Genomic DNA, 16,924 nt, shown 5'->3' with positions numbered 1-16,924 from the left:
CTTATCCCTGCCAACACTCTGCTTATTTTGAGTTGCCAGGCATGTTTGTGCCAAGATGTCTCCAGAGCTGTCTGAAATCATCCTCACTTACTTTTTCTGGCTCGGTGCTGTTAATGTAAAGCTGTCACAGAGCTCCCCAATTTGCATTTTTTTGCCTTTATCTGCTCTGAACTTTGTCACTCTGCTGCCTGTTGACTGAGAATATTTAAGTTCTTCTGTTGTCTCCTGACTCCACCCTGGAAGATCCTGTTTATCACATCTTACCCTTGTCTCCCCTTGCCAGCTGATTAATAAATACCTCGGTGACTGTGATGCACCGATGGCTCTGCTTTTGCCTCGCTCAGAAACAGTTTCTACTTTGTGTCCTACTTTCTGACGCACTTCTGACAAAACTTTACCTCCTGCCTTGTGGTTGTTTAGTGCTGAGGGGCATCTGAGAGCCTGGGGGATGTGGGAGCTGCTGGAGAGAGTCCAGAGGAGACCACAGGAGATGCTCCAAGGGCTGGAGCCCCTCTGCTCTGGAGCCAGGCTGGGAGAGCTGGGGGGGTTCCCCTGGAGCAGAGAAGGCTCCAGGGAGACCTGAGAGCCCCTTGCAGGGCCTAAAGGGGCTCCAGGAGAGCTGGAGAGGGACTGGGGACAAGGGATGGAGGGACAGAGCCCAGGACAAGGATGGGCCTCAGGTCTGGGCTGTCCCAGCCCCTGGTGCCCCCTGAGCTCTGCAGGGCAGGGATTCCTTGGGGAGTTTTTGGGGTGCCAAAGGTGTCACAAAGGAACAGGGCTAAGGTCCAGTGTTGCTGGGGGAAGCACCTGTCCTTGTCTGAGTGAAGCCTTGGACTTCCCCAGGGTGCCACAGCTCCACTGGACAACTGGGAATGTTGCTGCTCTGAGGCTCCACGTTCCTCTGTAAAATGGGATTACAGGGCCCATCTTCCCACTGCACTGTTCCAGGAGCTGTGGAGAAAACCTGTCTGGGAGCTGTGTGAGTTCTGGGTGTTCACTGTGTGAGTTCTGGGTGTTCATTGTGAGTTCTGGGTGTTCATTGTGAGTTCTGGGTGTTTTCTGCTGGAGTTTGGTGTACCCGTGTGTGAGTTTGGGACATTTATTACTGCAGAGTTTCATTCTGGATGTTCTTGCAGGGATTAGTGGGGCTGAAAATGGTTTTCCCCCCAGGTCAATCGCTTTAACAAGGTGGAGGACAGAGCCATCTTCATCACTGACAGACACCTCTATAAGATGGACCCCATGAGGCAGTACAAGGTGATGAAGACCATCCCCCTCTACAACGTAAGTACAAGGGCCGGGGAACCTCCTCTGAGTCTCTCTCAGGGCAGGGCAGCTACTCTTTAGCTCCATTTTCATCCCCATAAAATGGAAAAAGACAATTTTTTATATATTTAATGCCTTTATAACAGTTACAGTGCAGTTATTACAGCACCAAAGCATCATGGTGGGATCCTTGGGGTTGTCCTGTGCAGAGCCAGGATCCTTGTGGGTCCCTTCCAACTCACCATATCCTGTGATTCTGTGATTTTATATCATATTAGCTTTTAATTTCAATGCATAAAATAAAAGCTAAACCCCAAACTGCCTCTTACACGTTTCCACTCCTTCCCTAATTCAGTGTTACTTGCTGTGTGCAGGATCCTGGCCCCATAAGGGGCTTGGCATTTCTCAGCAGCTCCTGGCACTATTTCAGTGTCTCTGAGGGTTTGTTTGATCCTTCCTGTCGTGCTGCAATTTATTTATTTATTTGTATTTGTTCATGTTTAATGCAAATCTCACCAGAGCTAAATCTGGCACTGGGGTGAGGTCTGGCCTCGGGGGTGGAGCTGCAGGGGCCGAGGCAGCAGATTAGCAGGGCTGGGAGGGGGTGGGAGCACCTCCTCCCTGCTCCTCAGCACCCTGGAGGGGGGGATTCAGCTGCTCTTCATCTCCCCCAGCCCGAGGTGGCTCTGCTGTGGTTTATCTGCCCCCTGCAGAGCCTGGCTGCTGCTCAGGCACACGCTTTTGGGATGTTTGCCCTCGGAGGAGCGGCAGAGCTGGCACCTCTGTGTGGCTGAGAGGGCAGAGATGGGATTAGGGTGAGGGTGAGATCTCCTCTGCAGGCTGTGGAGGGAGTGACTGGCTCAGGCTGCATCCCCTGGGGTTGGTTTACTGCCCTCCCCAGCCCCAGCTGGGCACCCCCTGCTAATTCCTGCATGCTCACCTTACCCAGAGTGACCAGGCCACTGCAGCTCACTTGCTGTGTCAGCAGTTGTAGGTAAACCTGTATTTATCACAGGTTTAGGACAATGTCTGCTACCTGCCTGCCTGATGGGTTTAAAGGTGCAGCTTGGAGATCTCCAACAGCAGGAGCCCAGCTCACTGTTGGCAGCCTGAACATTTCCCTCTGGAATCCTTAATGCCTTAAAAATTACAGGAGGTGGGCGAGTCAGACACAGCTTGGGGTCACATGGAGAGTATCTGTTACTCTGAAATGGCAGTAATTATTGCTTTTTCACCAAAAAATGGTGTATCTGAAGTAGAATTTCCTTTCCTGCAGAACTGGAGCACAGGCTGTGTGCTGCCTGTGTGTTGGTTCTCTGGGTGCTCTGCAGCTCCTCAGGCACCAAAGCAGTTGATGGGCTCTGCAGATGAGCCTCTTGCTCTTAGAATTCTTGCCTGTAGATCTAAATCAGCTTTATTTGGAGATCTGCAGTTGTTCCCTTTACCAACCTACCTCAGGGATTCTTGGCTGGTTTCCTTGACCTGAGCAGGGGTCCCTGGCACTGAGGGCTCCTGGAGTGCTGGGCACAGGGGAAAGGAGACCAGAAGACCCTCTGATGACTCCTACGGTGTCAGAATAATATTTCAGAGTGGAAATTGGATCAAAACAAGCTTTGGTGAATTCAGGGGTGTTAAATTTCTGCTCTGTTGGCCACAGCCTCTCCTTTTACCTGCTCCTGCACTGTGGTCCTGGGGAACATTCCCAACCCTGCCCATGCACAGCAGGATTGGGCCCTGGGGCTGATGGACTGAGCCCTCTCTGAGCTGCAGGAAGGGGGGAGGAGGAGAGAGTTTGGGGAAGTATTTGGTTCACACACAGCACATGAAATGTTTCACAGAATCCCAGGATGGTTTGGGTGGGAAGGACCTTAAAGCCCATCCAGTTCCACCCCCTGCCATGGGCAAGGACACCTTCCACCAGCCCAGGTTGCTCCAAGCCCCGTCCAACCTGGCCTTGGACACTTCCAGGGATCCAGGGGCAGCCACAGCTTCTCTGGGAATTCCATCCCAGCCCCTCACCACCCTCACAGGGAAGAATTTCTCCCCCTGTATCACATCCAAACCTGCTCCCTTTCCATTCGAAGCCATTCCATTTGTATTTCTTCTGCCAGGATTTCCTAAATTGAACTCTGGCAATCAATGCTGTAGTGCAGTTGTTTGTTCCTTTCTGTAGCTATATTTTGTCACAGATGCTTTGTATGTGCATTGCCTTTCACCTCCAGCCTGCCTTGCACACTCTGCCCTGTTTTTCCCTGTGCCTGATCCCCTCTGTCCTGGCAGCCCTTCAGTGGAAGGGAGGTGGAGTGAGTGGCTGATTAGTGACACAGAGATTCCTTCCCTTTTGGGGCAAGAACAGCTGTTTGAAATGCTGTGAAGGGTTTTGGTGGGTGATAATCCCAGCAGTGGGGATGTGTCTGGGTGCACCAGCCCTGTCCCACAGGGGGTGTGTTCTCTGGGAGGACGGAGCACCCTCCCCACAGGCAGAGGTGAAGATCCTCTCCCTGCTCCCTGTCAGCACAGCAGCACCCTCAGGGCTGGTGTTTCCATGGAAATCTCACTGGAGACAGTCAGCTGGTGGCTGGTGAACCACAACCTTGGGTTTGGCTGCAGAAATAATCCCTCCCCATCTCCCTCAGCTGGGGTTGCCTGGATGTGGTTTAGCACAGCCCTGCTCAGGGCTCTGCCCTGGCACGAGGGGGAAGGGCTGGAAACTAAATCAGCTTTGACTTGGCTTAGATGGCAGGAAGGAATCCTCCCCTGGGAGGGTGGGCAGGCCCTGGCACAGGTTGCCCAGAGAAGCTGTGGCTGCCCCTGCATCCCTGGAAGAGTCCAAGGCCAGGTTGGAGCAATTTGGGACAGTGGGAGGTGTCCCTGGCCATGGAACTGGATGATCTTTAAGGTCCCTCCAAGCCAAACCAGGCCATGACTCTGTTATTTGTGTCATTCTGTGCACATGACCAGCAGGACCTTCCCTTTCGAGCCCAGTGGATGAAGATGCTGCTTTGGGGGGATTTTCCCTGTGGATTTTCCCTGTGGATTTTCCACGTGCAGTTCCCTCAGAAGTACCAATCTACAATTACCTTTTTTGTTCTTACCTGAATTAAAACCAAACAGATGATGGCAGAGAGGAATTAAGAGGCACCCAGGCAGCAGAAAGGCTCTTGCAGGCACTGTGCAGTGGGAGCACAATGAAGGATGTTCTGTGGAAGCTGAGGGGTTTTTTTCCTGCTCTTCAAGTGCAGCCAATACTAGTGTTGGTAAATACTGAGATAAGCACCTTCTCTGAAATGATTTCTTTTGTGTTGCATTGATTTGTTCAGAGAGTCTTATGGGGAGGGGTGAAATGGGAGGAATTTTGAAGGGCTCTTGGACTCCTAACAGGGTTCTGTTGAATAATTAATGTTTAAATTGCCTTTTCAAATCCAACACTGCGACTTGTTCATCTTTCACACTCGCTGCACATTTAAACCCCCATGGCAGCAGTCCCCGTGGTGCTATTGTGCTCACAGGAGGGTATTTAAGCATGCAAATTAATTTTAAGGGACACTATAAAGCCAGGCAGCTGTTAATGCCTGTGCATGAAGTGGAGCTTGTTTTGAAAGCGTTTCAGGGCCCCAGAAGAGCCTGGGCAGAGAATAAACTGCCCCTGTGCCGGGGGATCGTGGTCACAGCAGGTCCCTGCCAGGGCTCCAGGGTTCAGCAGTCGCTGCCCTTCAGTTCCTGGGGAACAAACCAGCAAAACCCCGGGGATTCGGACCTTGGGCAGTGTCTCATCCCAAACCCAGGGCACGGGCTGTTGGCTGAGCTGGGCTTTTCTGGGGTGTGTGAGACAGGCAGAGCTGGAACAGGTTTCCTGGAAATAATCTGTTGTGAGTGTTAAAGCAAACCCAGGGGCCAGCCTGGGCCTGGGTGGGATCCGTCTTCCAGAGGAGTCAGGAATGTCCAGCTGGAATTGGTGCTCACCCCTCTCCAGGTCTGGGGCTCCACAGGAGCATTTTTCCTTGAGGAAGGGAATAAGGAGACTTTGATTTTCAAAATAATGGTGCATGGGTGCCTCTCACTTGTAGGAGGATGTGGCTTCTCTCTGCAGATCTCTGGGTGACCCAAAGGAGTCATGTGGCCCTTTATTGGAAAAGGAAGCTCTGCTATGTTCTCTCTGTACTCATCATCCTTTTACCTATTTTATTTATTTTATTTTAATTTATTTTTTTATTTTTTTAATTCTATTTTATTCTATTTATTTTATTCTATTCTATTTTTCTTTTTGAATTTTATTTATTCTTTTAATTTTATTTTAATTCAAGTTTTTACTTCCTTTTTTAATTCTATTTCTTTTATTCTATTCTATCTGTTTTATTGTATTCTATTTATCTTATTCTATTTCTTTTATTCTATTCTATTTATTTTATTCTATTCTGTTTGATTTTATTTTATTGTATTCTGTTTTATTCTATTTATCTTATTCTATTTATTTTATTCTATTCTATTTCTTTTATTCTATTCTGTTTGATTTTATTTTATTGTATTCTGTTTTATTCTATTTATCTTATTCTATTTATTTATTTTATTCTGTTCTACATTATTCTATTTATTTTATTTTCCTTGCTCTTTTCTCTGGTTTGATGTCCCTGCCTTTTGATGCTTTCTTTTTCCCCTCCTTACCCTTTGTTTCCTCAGCTCAGATTCATTTTCTGCTTTCTCTGACATTCATCTGAATAACCTGTGCACCCACATTGCCCCCCCCTGAGAACTCCCTGCCTTTCCTTTGTGAGATGATGCCAAAGCTTTTGCTGAGCCGGGTGCAGCCACTTCCCAGACAAAAAGAGAACAGCAGAAAATAAAAAACCCAAACCAGACCCCCACACCTTTTTATTTTGTCAGAACAGCCAGACCTTAATCCAGGCCTAAACATGGGAGTCATCAGGGCTTTGGGGGGTTCATGGTTTATATTCTTGTTATATCCTTGTTTTACCTGTCCCGGGCTCACAGAATCCTTCTGGCTGGAAAAGCCCTTTTAGTTCCTCGAGTCCAGCTGCCAACACCATGGTCACCATCAAACCAGGGCCACATCCACGTGTCCTTTGAGTGTGAGGGTCACAGAGTCCCGGGATGGTTTGGGTGGGAAGGACCTCAAAGCCCCTCCAGTCCCACCCCTGCCCTGGCAGGGACACCTCCCGCTGGCCCAGGCTGCTGCAAGACAATCCAGCCCGGCCTTGGACATTGCAGGGGTGGGGCATAAGGCTGTTCTTGCTTTCTTTCCCCCCCAGCTGGTGGGGCTGAGCGTGTCCAACGGGAAGGACCAGCTGGTGGTGTTCCACACCAAGGACAACAGGGATCTCATCGTGTGCCTCTTCAGCCCCGAGCCCTCCAGCGACAGCAGGATCGGGGAGCTGGTGGGAGTCCTGGCCAGCCACTTCAAGAGGTCAGTGCTGGGGGGGGTTGTTGGACACTCAGGTCACCTCCTGCAGTCACTGTGGTGCCAAATTCACTGCCTTGTTGGGATACCAGAGCTTCTCCTGGCGTTTTTGGGACTCACCTTTTGGCTGCAACACCTCATTGCCTCTTGCCCTGCCTGTCAGAGCTTGGGGGTCTGGGGAGAAATAGCACTGAGGCTGCCTTCACAAACTGGCCTTGATTTTTGTGGGTTTGAGTGTAAAATAACCCACAGGGAAGGGTTTTAATGCCTCAAAGGTGATGGGGGGGCTTTTCAGATTTAAACGTTTTAAATTTTCTCCGGGGAACAACACTGCAGAAACCAGAGCTGGGTCAAACACTTTGAAAGCATTAGGACACCAAACCAAGGCTTGGTTTTCATGATATGTATTTTAAATGTCACATTTAGATGTTATTCAGAAGAACACTGTAAATAAAGTCACAAAATATAGTAATCCCAGGGGCTGATATAGCAAAAATAGGGAGCCCGTGTCTTCGTTAACAATGAATTAATTTAACATTTAAATAGCTGAGACATACCAAGTACTTATCTCATGCCTTAAATAAAAGAACCAGATGTTTATATATCTCTCTCAATATTTTAGAGAGATGCACAATGGCTCTTAGAGATTCACAATGGCTCCTGAAGGCTCCTTTCAGCCAAACTCTTAATCTATAAAACCGAGACAGAGCTTTTTGTTTCTCCAGTTGCTCCCAGTTGTGTCAGCAGGTGATTTATTGCTGAGCTGTAAAATGTCATCTGTGTTTCCTGAAATCTGTTTGCCTGGTAAATCCCTGTGCCAGGGCTGTTTGTTGGGGATCAGTTGGTTACCTGGTTAGCCAGGATTGAGCTGCTGGAGCTCCAGCTGGAGCAGAACAATCCCCTGGACTCCAGGAGCGAGTGCTGGGCAGTCCAGAGCAGCCCCAAGAGTCACAGGAAGGACTCTGTGGAGAAATGGGGTGTGGAATGAGCACTTGGGAGGGTTCCCTGGCTCCTGCAGAGCAGATTCCCAGGAGGAATGTTGCTGATCAGCACGTGCAGCCTTTGCCATTCCCAGTATCAGTGCTCCATTTCTGACTGATAGTGCTGAGCCTTTATAAGTAAATCTTCACACAGAGCTGTGAGTGGCAGGAAAATGAGAGGGAATTTAGGTCACTTGAGGTCCCTGGCTATTTTTTCTGTGAATTCAAGAAGGATGTGCTGGTCCAGCCCCTTCTCCCCATGGTGCTGTGGAGCTCAGGGCTGTGTGTGCTGCTGGAGCAGGGGCTGAGTCCACTGGAAATGAATCCTCAGCACTGGCATCACTTGGTTGGGGAAATTTGGGCCTGAAAGGCAAAAGAAAACATTCTCTGGTTTTGCTTTTACCTAAATATCATTTAATCTCAAACTCTTGAAGGTTCAGGAGGGGGTGTAAAGCAACACACTTTCTTTGGGAATCCTGTGGAGTTGCTGGAGCTCTGTCATGTCTGGCATCACCTTCGGGTGGCTGGTGCTGCTCAGGGCCTTGCCAGGTCTCCAGAGTGCTGTGAAACTCTTGGTTACACTCCAGATCTTGTGTTCAGTGGCCAAACTGCCCAAGAATCCTGTTCCTTTTTCTTGGATGAGTCCCCAGATCTCCAGCCTTTGTCACCTGTGCCACCCTCCACCCCAGCCACTTGTGCTTCATTTTAACCAAGGGTGGTGTGTGACCATCAGCCTGAAATATTGACCTTCATCTAAAGGTGTAAACCCCTGATTTTCAGGGTTTTTTACTGATTTTAACACTGACATTTCTGTCTTTAAAAAGAATTAGGTTTAATCTAATCACTGTCTGGAGGTGAATGGCAGTTAAATACACTCACATGCTGAGAAGCTCCACTTAAATTAGCATTATTTTACTGCTTCAAATGACAAATCTCAGCACAGCTGGTTAAAGGGGAGAGCTGGTCTAAAAGCCCATTTTTCCCAACATCCAAGAAAGGTTCCTGGATTAAGGGTAATGCACAGGACAACTTGCATTTAGCTTTCCTAATATCCCAATACCACGGTTTCCCTCTTTAAAGCAATGTCTGTAAATCAAAATGGAAGGAAATATTCGTGGTTTCAGTCACTCTCAATTTTCCAAGAGTCAGAAAATGCTGTCAGTGATGGGATTAGCTGACCCCTGGCTGGAGAGGGGCTTTGGGAATTCCTCATTAACCAGGATTAGCTGGATTAGCTGCCGTGGCAGGGGTCGGGTTTCCCTGTCCTGCCTGGGAGGAGGTGGTTGCTGAGAGCAAAGCCTGGGTCCAGCAGGAAAGCCTTGAGCCTGAAGGTTCAATTTGTGACCCACAGTGGGATTTCAGAGCTCTGCTCCACGTGGGAGCAGCTCCCATGGGTGCCAGGGCTCCCACTGGGGTCCTCTCTGGACACACAGAGCTGTTTCCAGCCATCCCAACATCCCTCCTGGAGCCCTGCTGGGAGGTTCCAGCAGGGCTGGGGTGTCACAGCCACCTGTGGTTATGTGGGGGGCAGAAGGCAATGATATTTTAGCTATTTGTGTAATAAAATCATGTCAGTTCAGTGCCACTCTGTGTGTAGGGAAGGGGAGGGGGAGCCTGGTGGGGGAGCCTGTGCTGAGGATGCTCAATCCTTCTCATTCAGCTGTTTGTATCAGATTTTATTATTTTTTCCAAACTCTTTGAGCTGGAAACTTCATTGCTGAGACATCTGTTTGGGAATTTTGGAGGTTTTCAGCAATACATAGATTGGACACTTCAGAACAGGCCTAGAGGTGACATCTTTGGGTTCTGAATTCTGGCAGCTGCTTTTGGAGATGTGACCCCGTTCCTGTTCTTGGGCATAAAAGCTTCACATTTGGGAATGTTTTGCCTGAGTTCACATCTTTTCACCTACCTGAAGCTGCATCTTTTAAAATTATTCCTGGTAGGAATGGCCTTACCTGGAGGTTGTGCTCCCAGGTGAGTGTTCATGGAGTGTAAAACCAACACGATGCTTCTGTGAGGTGGAAAATGTTCAGTGGAGTTACCAGGACTTTGAGTCATCCTTCTAATAGATGAGCTAGGTTCATGTTTTTTTTAACAATGCACTTACTTAGGCAACTGAATTCCCAACAGAAATTATGGGAATCCAGCTGAGATGCTGATGTGGCCACAGTGAGTTGATGTCTGCCTGCAAAACATGTCCATGAGCTGAGCTCCCCTGGTGTTTGCTGCTGTTCTCTGGCTGTCTCAGCCCCAGGGATGGGCATCTCCTGCCAGAGCCCTTGTCCCTGCCAGGTGAGAGGAGCTGGGATTGAGTGAGGGCATGGAATAGCTGGGAAAATCCTCTGGCAGCAGAGAGTGGTGGGTGGTCCCTCTTATGAAATGGGATCCTGGGACACTTGTTGCTGCTCAGCAGGAAGCAGAGATGCTGTGACATGACTTGGGCAGCACAGAGCCCTCATCTTGGTTTCCCAAGGCAGGGAAGCAGCTTTTGGGAGCTGTGGATGTGGCCACAGTGTCCTTGTGAGTGCCAGAGCCTGGGCTGGGAGAGAGGGACCTGAGGAGCTCTTGGAGGGGAGAGGGTGGCTGTAAAGGGGGAGGATTATCAGCCAGGAGTGACTTGTCCTGTCCATCTTTTACACCTTTGTGGCCCTTCAGGCTCTAGAAGATGTTCCAGCTGCTCAGTCCAGCAGACTGAGGACCCTCTGGCTGCACCTCCCTGGGAAGGCCCTGTGGGAGCCACGTTCCTTTGGCTCTCCCCATCCTGGGTCACACTGTGACCCTGTGCGGGTGCTGTCACCTGCCCCCTGGGGGTGTTCAGGCAGCTCAGGTGTCCCCACAGAAGGTTCCCAAGGCCCATCCTGTTCCCATTTATTCCTTTGTTGCCGTGTTGGAGCTGGCAGGGTTTGTTCTGTCTCGCTGCCCACGCGTTCGGATCACTGTGTCACTGCTCTCCCGTGCTTTCTGTTCCCTAATCCCCACATTGTCTGCAGCCACAGCCCTTGGTTTCCTTCCAGGATTCCTGAAGGGCAGGGGGAGTTACCAGTACACAGCAATCCCTGCAGAAGCCCAGCAGAAAATCACTTGCCTGAGGATAATTCGGTGTTTTCCAGCACGCTCGAGACCCGTCGGCCAGTTTGGGTCCTCAGTGCCCTGCATTCGTTTCCCTCAGTTCTGGGGCCTCCCCCTGGTGTGCCTGGAGCAGGAATTCACACCCTTGGATCTCACACCATCCCAGGGTGTATATGCACATATTACAGAATCATGGAGTGGTTTGAGTTGGGAGGGACCTTAAAGCCCATCCAGTGCCCCCCCTGCCACGGGCAGGGACACCTCCCACCAGCCCAGATTGCTCCAACCTGGCCTTGGACACTTCCAGGGATCCAGGGGCAGCCACAGCTTCTCTGGGCAACCTGGGCCAGGGCCCAGAATATGTGGGGAAACCAGATGTGTATATTCTTAGGTATGTGTAAAATGTGGCAATTCTATGTATAAATATGTGTACATAGATTTAAAAAACCTGGGGAGGGGGAGTCTGTGCCAGCAGAGAACAGAACCCCGGAACCATCAGGGTTGGAAGAGACCTTCAAGATCATCCAGTCCACTGTAACCCTTCAACAGCTAAACCAGCCTTTCAAACTAAAGTGAAATATTATCAGGTGTGGTGGAAGGTGCCCAGCTTTGCCAGACTTCCATATCAAGCAAGGCTGGCCTGGGGAAGGGCATCCTTCCAAAACATCCTTCCAAAACATCCTCCCAAACCTCTGTGCCTGACAGGGACAGATCTGGGATGAAAGCTTTTATCTGCTGAGTAACAGAGAGATCCTGCTGCAAACAGAGATCCTGGGCCAGAGTTTATGGCCTGAGCAGAGCAGGAGCCTGGGAGGGGAGCAGTGGGATCACAGCTCGGGGGGTGCAGAGGCTGCTCCTCCTCGGGGGGTGCAGGGAAGCCCAAAGCTGAGCTGGGGCTCAGCCTGGAGGAGACGCCTCAGGACACTCACAAAAGCCATTTTTGGGGGAAAAAAGAGCACTTTGACCACTTCCCTGCTATTCAAAGCTTCTGCCTGAGGACTGGAGCTGTTGGAGGCCGAGGACGAGGCGTTCAGCCCTCACCCCCTGCCCTGCATAAATCAGTGTTTGATAACCCCCCACCGGGGCTGCAGCCATCTGGGGGGGTCGAATCTGTTTGCTACAAAGAGAAGAACTCAGAAATGGTTTTTTTTTTCTGGTGTTCTGCTCTTTGCACCAACTCCCAGTGTGGCAAACAAAGCCTCCTTTTTGTGAGAGGTGTTAATTTTTGCCCTTGTCTAAGTGGTGCAGTTTGAGGTGATTTTGTCATTAGTCTGAATGTGGAGGGTTTGTCACAGAGATGGAGAGAAACACCCTGTAAATACCCATTTTCAGCCCATTGTGCAGGAGAATTTCGTGTGTTTTTGATGCTGTCTGTAAACAAAGCCAGAGGAGATTCGACATGATGTGAATTTGCTTGTTTAGGGAAAAATGCTCAGCTCAGTGATGAGCCCGGTCTGGAACACAAATCATTTGATTAAAATGGATTCAAGCTTTTTTTTTATTTGATTTTTTTTTTTCCACTGATAAGGAGAAACAAACCTTCCAGCTCAGGCCCAGGAATCAGACAAGAGGTTAAACCTTCAAATTGTCATAAAGGTGGTTTTTTTCATATCAAAACTCAGCTGATTTTCATCAGTTTGAGACTGTTCCTTTCTTTTAAAGCTGTTTGCCTTCCTGTGGTAGAAAACCTTGATTAACTGCTGAGATTTATAGATAAGGGAGCTAAACCAGCACCTTCTGTGGAGCCAGTGCCAGTCTGGAGGGGATGATGGGGATGTTAACCTTGGGTTTCTGGGACAAAGCAAGAAAGAGGAGCCCAAACTGGGATTTGAGCTGGTGATGTGTCTTCCCAAAGCCTCATTTCAAGGAAATAACCATCTCCCAGGGCAGAGCCTGCACACAAAGGAGGGCTGAACCCCTGCTATCAAATTATCCTGTCACTGAAGCTTTGAGGAGGATCCCTGAGCTGACAGTGGGTGTGTCCAGGGCTCATTCCCAGGCAGCTTCCAGAGGTGCTGCTGAGATCCAAAGGAGCCCAGACCACTCAGCTGCTCCCAAACTGCTGTTTGCTGTGATCTGTCCTTTGTCCCCACTGCCAGCTCTGCTCAGCTGTGCCAGGCTGGCACCACTGTCAGCAGGGCTGGGGCTGACAAAGGCCCAGATTTGATCCATGTCACAGTTCCCTGGCATTCCTTTCAGGGCTTGAGCTTTGTTTTTTGTGCAGGATTTCCAGTCATAATCCATTTTTGGGAAAGTTCTGCTGGGTTTTGGGTTGAGCCCTGACCCACAGCTTTGAATCACCAGGCGCTCGACCCCGGGCAAGGGGGGTGGCAAAGTGGTTTCCTTATACAGAACAAATGTGAAAAAACCCAGTATAAACTAGAAAAATTGGCTTAATTCTCTTGGCTTGTCTTAAGGACTTAAAAAAAATCTTCCAGGATTTAGCTAAAATTTCCTTTTGGCTGATTTATGGTATTTATAAGGTTGGAGGGGGCTTGGAGCAACCTGGGCTGGTGGAAGGTGTCCCTGCCCATGGCAGGGGGTGGCACTGGATGGGCTTTAGGGTCCCTCCAACCCAAACCATTCCATGATTCCATGATAATCATCTCTGGTAATTCCTCAGTTGTAATTCAGGTTGAGAAATGACAGTTTTCCTTCGGAAAATGCATTGCATGGATGGAAGGTTTGTTGTCCTGAGCGACTCCAGGACATGGAGAGGTGGAATTGCAGCACCTGATGAGACTCAGTGTCTCTTGGAATTATTTTATATTTTGGAAAACTGTTGTTGCAACTGAGTTTTTGCAAAGACTTGTCCTGTGAGAGGGGAGCTCATGAAGGAACTCAGGAGAGGATCATTCCCTGTCTTAAAACTCATCTCCCCTCTGCTACTGCTGTTCATTCTCTGATGGGTCCCTGGCCAGGGAAGCCTCCCCAGCTCACATTCCCATGGAAAAACAGCTTTTTGTTACACTTCTCAATGTGTTCCTGGCATGGGAAAAAATCCTTATCTCCCTCAGCCCTGGATTTGTAATATTGGGAACACAGTGAGCTCAGGAGAGGGGTTTGGGCTCTCCACAGGCTCCTGAGTTTAGTTTTTGCAGCAGAACTGGGAATCCTTTATTTGAGTCTTGGGCTCTACATCTAAAGTCAGTTCTCTGCCCAATACTGTGAATAGCAGCAATTTATTGGATTTATGGCCTTTGTTTTTTGAGTCTGAAGTGGTTTATTGGTGAGTTTTTCCTTCCCTGTGTCCTGCTGCTATTGTATCATCAGCACCAGTTCTGTCCCAAACCCTCTGGAGAGAGGACTCTGCTGTGGTTGAAACACATTCCAGTTCCTTTATTCCAGCATTTTTGTGTAACTGTGGTGCTTTCCCTTCCACAAGCAGCACCTGGATGCTGCAGCTCCATCCAGTGTCCTCCTGGGATGGAGTCATTGGAGCTCGATGTGCTCCGAAGGAGATTTAACAATTCCCATGGTTTGGTCCCTTGGTGTTTCCTGGAATTGTTTTGTGTTCAGGGCACTTCAAAATCAGTGATTGCTTTGGGAATTTGGACCCAGGTTTCCTCAGGAACCGTAATTCCTGTGGAAATGGCTCTGCAGTGACCCAGAGGAGCTCTCAGTGACCAAGGGGGCTCTCCAGTGACCAGAGGAGCTCTCAGTGCCCCAAAACTGCTCTGCAGTGACCCAGAGGAGCTCTCAGTGCCCCAAAACTGCTCTGCAGTGACCCACAGGAGCTCTCAGTGCCCCAAAACTGCTCTGCAGTGACCCACAGGAGCTCTCAGTGCCCCAAAACTGCTCTGCAGTGACCCAGAGGAGCTCTCAGTGACCAGAGGTGCTCTCCAGTGACCAAAGGAGCTCTCCAGCCCCACCACCCCATTGTATTGGATTCCCTCCTGAAGCTTTTGCAGAGTGTCCTTGGAGCTGCCCAGTTCATTCCCTCTCTGCAGGTCCTGGATCTGCTGGATGGAACAGGTGAATCCTTTCCATTCTTGGCCAAGCTGTAGCAGCAGGGGGAGACTGGAAGGATTATTTTTGTGCTGTGGGGGGAAAAAGCCAGCATTGAAATGTCAGAAATGGTGATAAAACGTCCTGGAATAGAAAATCCAAAGCCATCCTCCTCCTCCCCCTCCTCCCTTGGGGTTGCAGAAGCCATCAGACCCCTAAATATGAACATTACAATATTTTAGAGCACTTAACATTTTCTGTGCCCTTTTATGAGTCTCTGTCCAGCTCCCTCCTGTCCTTGAGACATTTATGATCAGAATATAATACCAGTTAAGGCAGTGCCACCCCAGGAGCTGCTGTGGGGCAGTGATACAGCTCCAGTCCAGCTCCCCTTTGGTGCTGGGAGCTGGGGATTTCCTCCAGAACAACTCTTAATGTGGGAATAGGAAAATGAAAATGTTTCATCTTAACAAACCTCTTTCAGTGTGTTCATTATCACACCTTTTAACCTATTATTATTTTCAGTCCTGACCCACAGCTCTGGACATTCATTCAAACTGTGACAGTTTGACACGAATTCACACTTTTTTTCCCCCTGGAAGTGTTCCAGAGACACGTGGATGTGGCACTTGGGTGGTGAACACAGAGGTGCTGCTGGGTTGAGGGTTGGACTCGATGATCTTTAAGGCCTTTCCCAGCTTTAATGATTCTGTGATTCCATGAACCATCACCTTGCCCACTGTTAAACAACCTGAGAGCAGCACAAAGTGTCTCTTGAAGAGCCCTGGGTGGTACAAACACAGCCCCAAATCACAGAATCACAGTCATGGAATGGTTTGGGTTGGAAGGGATCTTAAAGCCCATCCAGTGCCACCCCTGCCATGGGCAGGGACACCTTCCACCAGCCCAGGTCGCTCCAAGCCCTGTCCAGCCTGGCCTTGGACACTTCCAGGGATCCAGGGGCAGCCACAGCTTCTCTGGGCACCCTGTGCCAGGGCCTCCCCACCCTCCCAGGGAAGGATTCCTTCCCAGTATCCCACCTAACCCTGCCCTCTGGCAGTGGGAAGCCATTCCCCTTTGTCCTCTCCCTCCATCCCTTGGAAACAGTCTCTCTCCATCTTTCTTGTAGCCCCTTCAGGTCCTGCAAGGCCACAGTCAGGTCACCCCAAAGCTTCTCTTCCCCAGGCTGAACAATCCCAGCTCTCCCAGCCTTTCCTCCCAGCAGAGCTGCTCCAGCCCTCTGACCATCCTGGTGCCTCCTCTGGACTGGCTCCAGCAGCTCCATGTCCTCCCTGTGCTGGGCACTGGGAGCCTCCTGCTTCCCAAATCTCAGCCACAACCAACTTCTACATTCTGGCTTTATCTGGGGGGGATGTAACTCCTGCCATCTGCCTGGCAGCTCGTGTGTGCTGGAGCACAGGGATGTGGGGCTGGCAAACAGCTCCTGGAGAGGAGGAATCCTCCCCCTGCCTGCAGTCCCTGTGCTCCTGAGCTGCTGGAAAAGCTGCAGGGTTGGACTCAGAACAGCTGCAGATGTATTTGGGTGTGAACACACAGCTCCCAACTCGTGCAGCTCCTGGTGAGTTGGGTGTGTTCAGCACCTGCTGTGAGATCCCAGCCCAGCCCTGGCCCCTGTGGCCTCCCTGGGCTGTGGGAAGGGGCTGATCCAGGCTGGCAGCACTGGCAGCTGCTGCTCCCAAACCTTTGGGGTGTTAAAAACGGCTCGTGGTGATGCTCAAATGTCCCCCTGAGCTGTGCAGCCCCTCTGTGCCCAGGGAGTCGCTCCCAGGGTGGGTTTCCCACCTTGATTCCCCCCCTGGGGGCTCGTTATTCCCATCTAAAGGTGCTTGGTGGGTTCCTGGTCAGCAGCTCTGGGCCAGACCCAGAGTCAGGCTTGGGAGCAGCTCTGCCTTTGAAATGCACCCCTTCAGTTTGGAGAGGGCTGAATGGCAACCAAAAGGTGTTTCTGTAAAGGTGAGGATTGCAAGGCTGTAACATTTTTGGAGAGATGGAAATTTAATAAACTGGAGGGTCACTGGGTTGGTCACACTTGAAACAAGGGGGGGGAAAGATGCACTTTTCCCTTGAGTATTTAATATTCAAGGGAATATCAAATGTTGATATATTGGATATTTGATAAATATTTCTGCCACTTTTTACATTCTTACATGAAGTATCATGAAAATAGACATTAATAAAACTTTCCCTCTGCTTTTCTGCTCTGTGGCACCTTCAGCAGAGC

The 16,924-nt window shown here is 49.8% G+C and overlaps 1 protein-coding gene across 1 annotated transcript in view; it reads left to right on the top strand.

The window, feature by feature from the left end:
* MYO1D (myosin ID) overlaps positions 1 to 16,924 on the top strand; it is a 147,864-nt gene that overhangs the window by 88,728 nt on the left and 42,212 nt on the right. Inside the window, exons 20-21 of the mRNA XM_027711871.2 lie at positions 1,171 to 1,284; positions 6,534 to 6,688. Of these exons, the coding sequence (XP_027567672.1) occupies positions 1,171 to 1,284; positions 6,534 to 6,688 (269 nt within the window). The remainder of the gene's footprint in view (positions 1 to 1,170; positions 1,285 to 6,533; positions 6,689 to 16,924) is intronic.

This window comes from Pipra filicauda, unplaced genomic scaffold (assembly GCF_003945595.2).
Source record: "Pipra filicauda isolate LSUMZ 115617 unplaced genomic scaffold, ASM394559v2 scaffold336_size1087642_pilon, whole genome shotgun sequence".
NCBI classification, from domain to species: Eukaryota; Metazoa; Chordata; class Aves; order Passeriformes; family Pipridae; genus Pipra; species Pipra filicauda.
The sequence above is the reverse complement of the archived record's forward strand: the minus strand, read 5'-3'. Positions and strand labels throughout refer to the sequence as shown.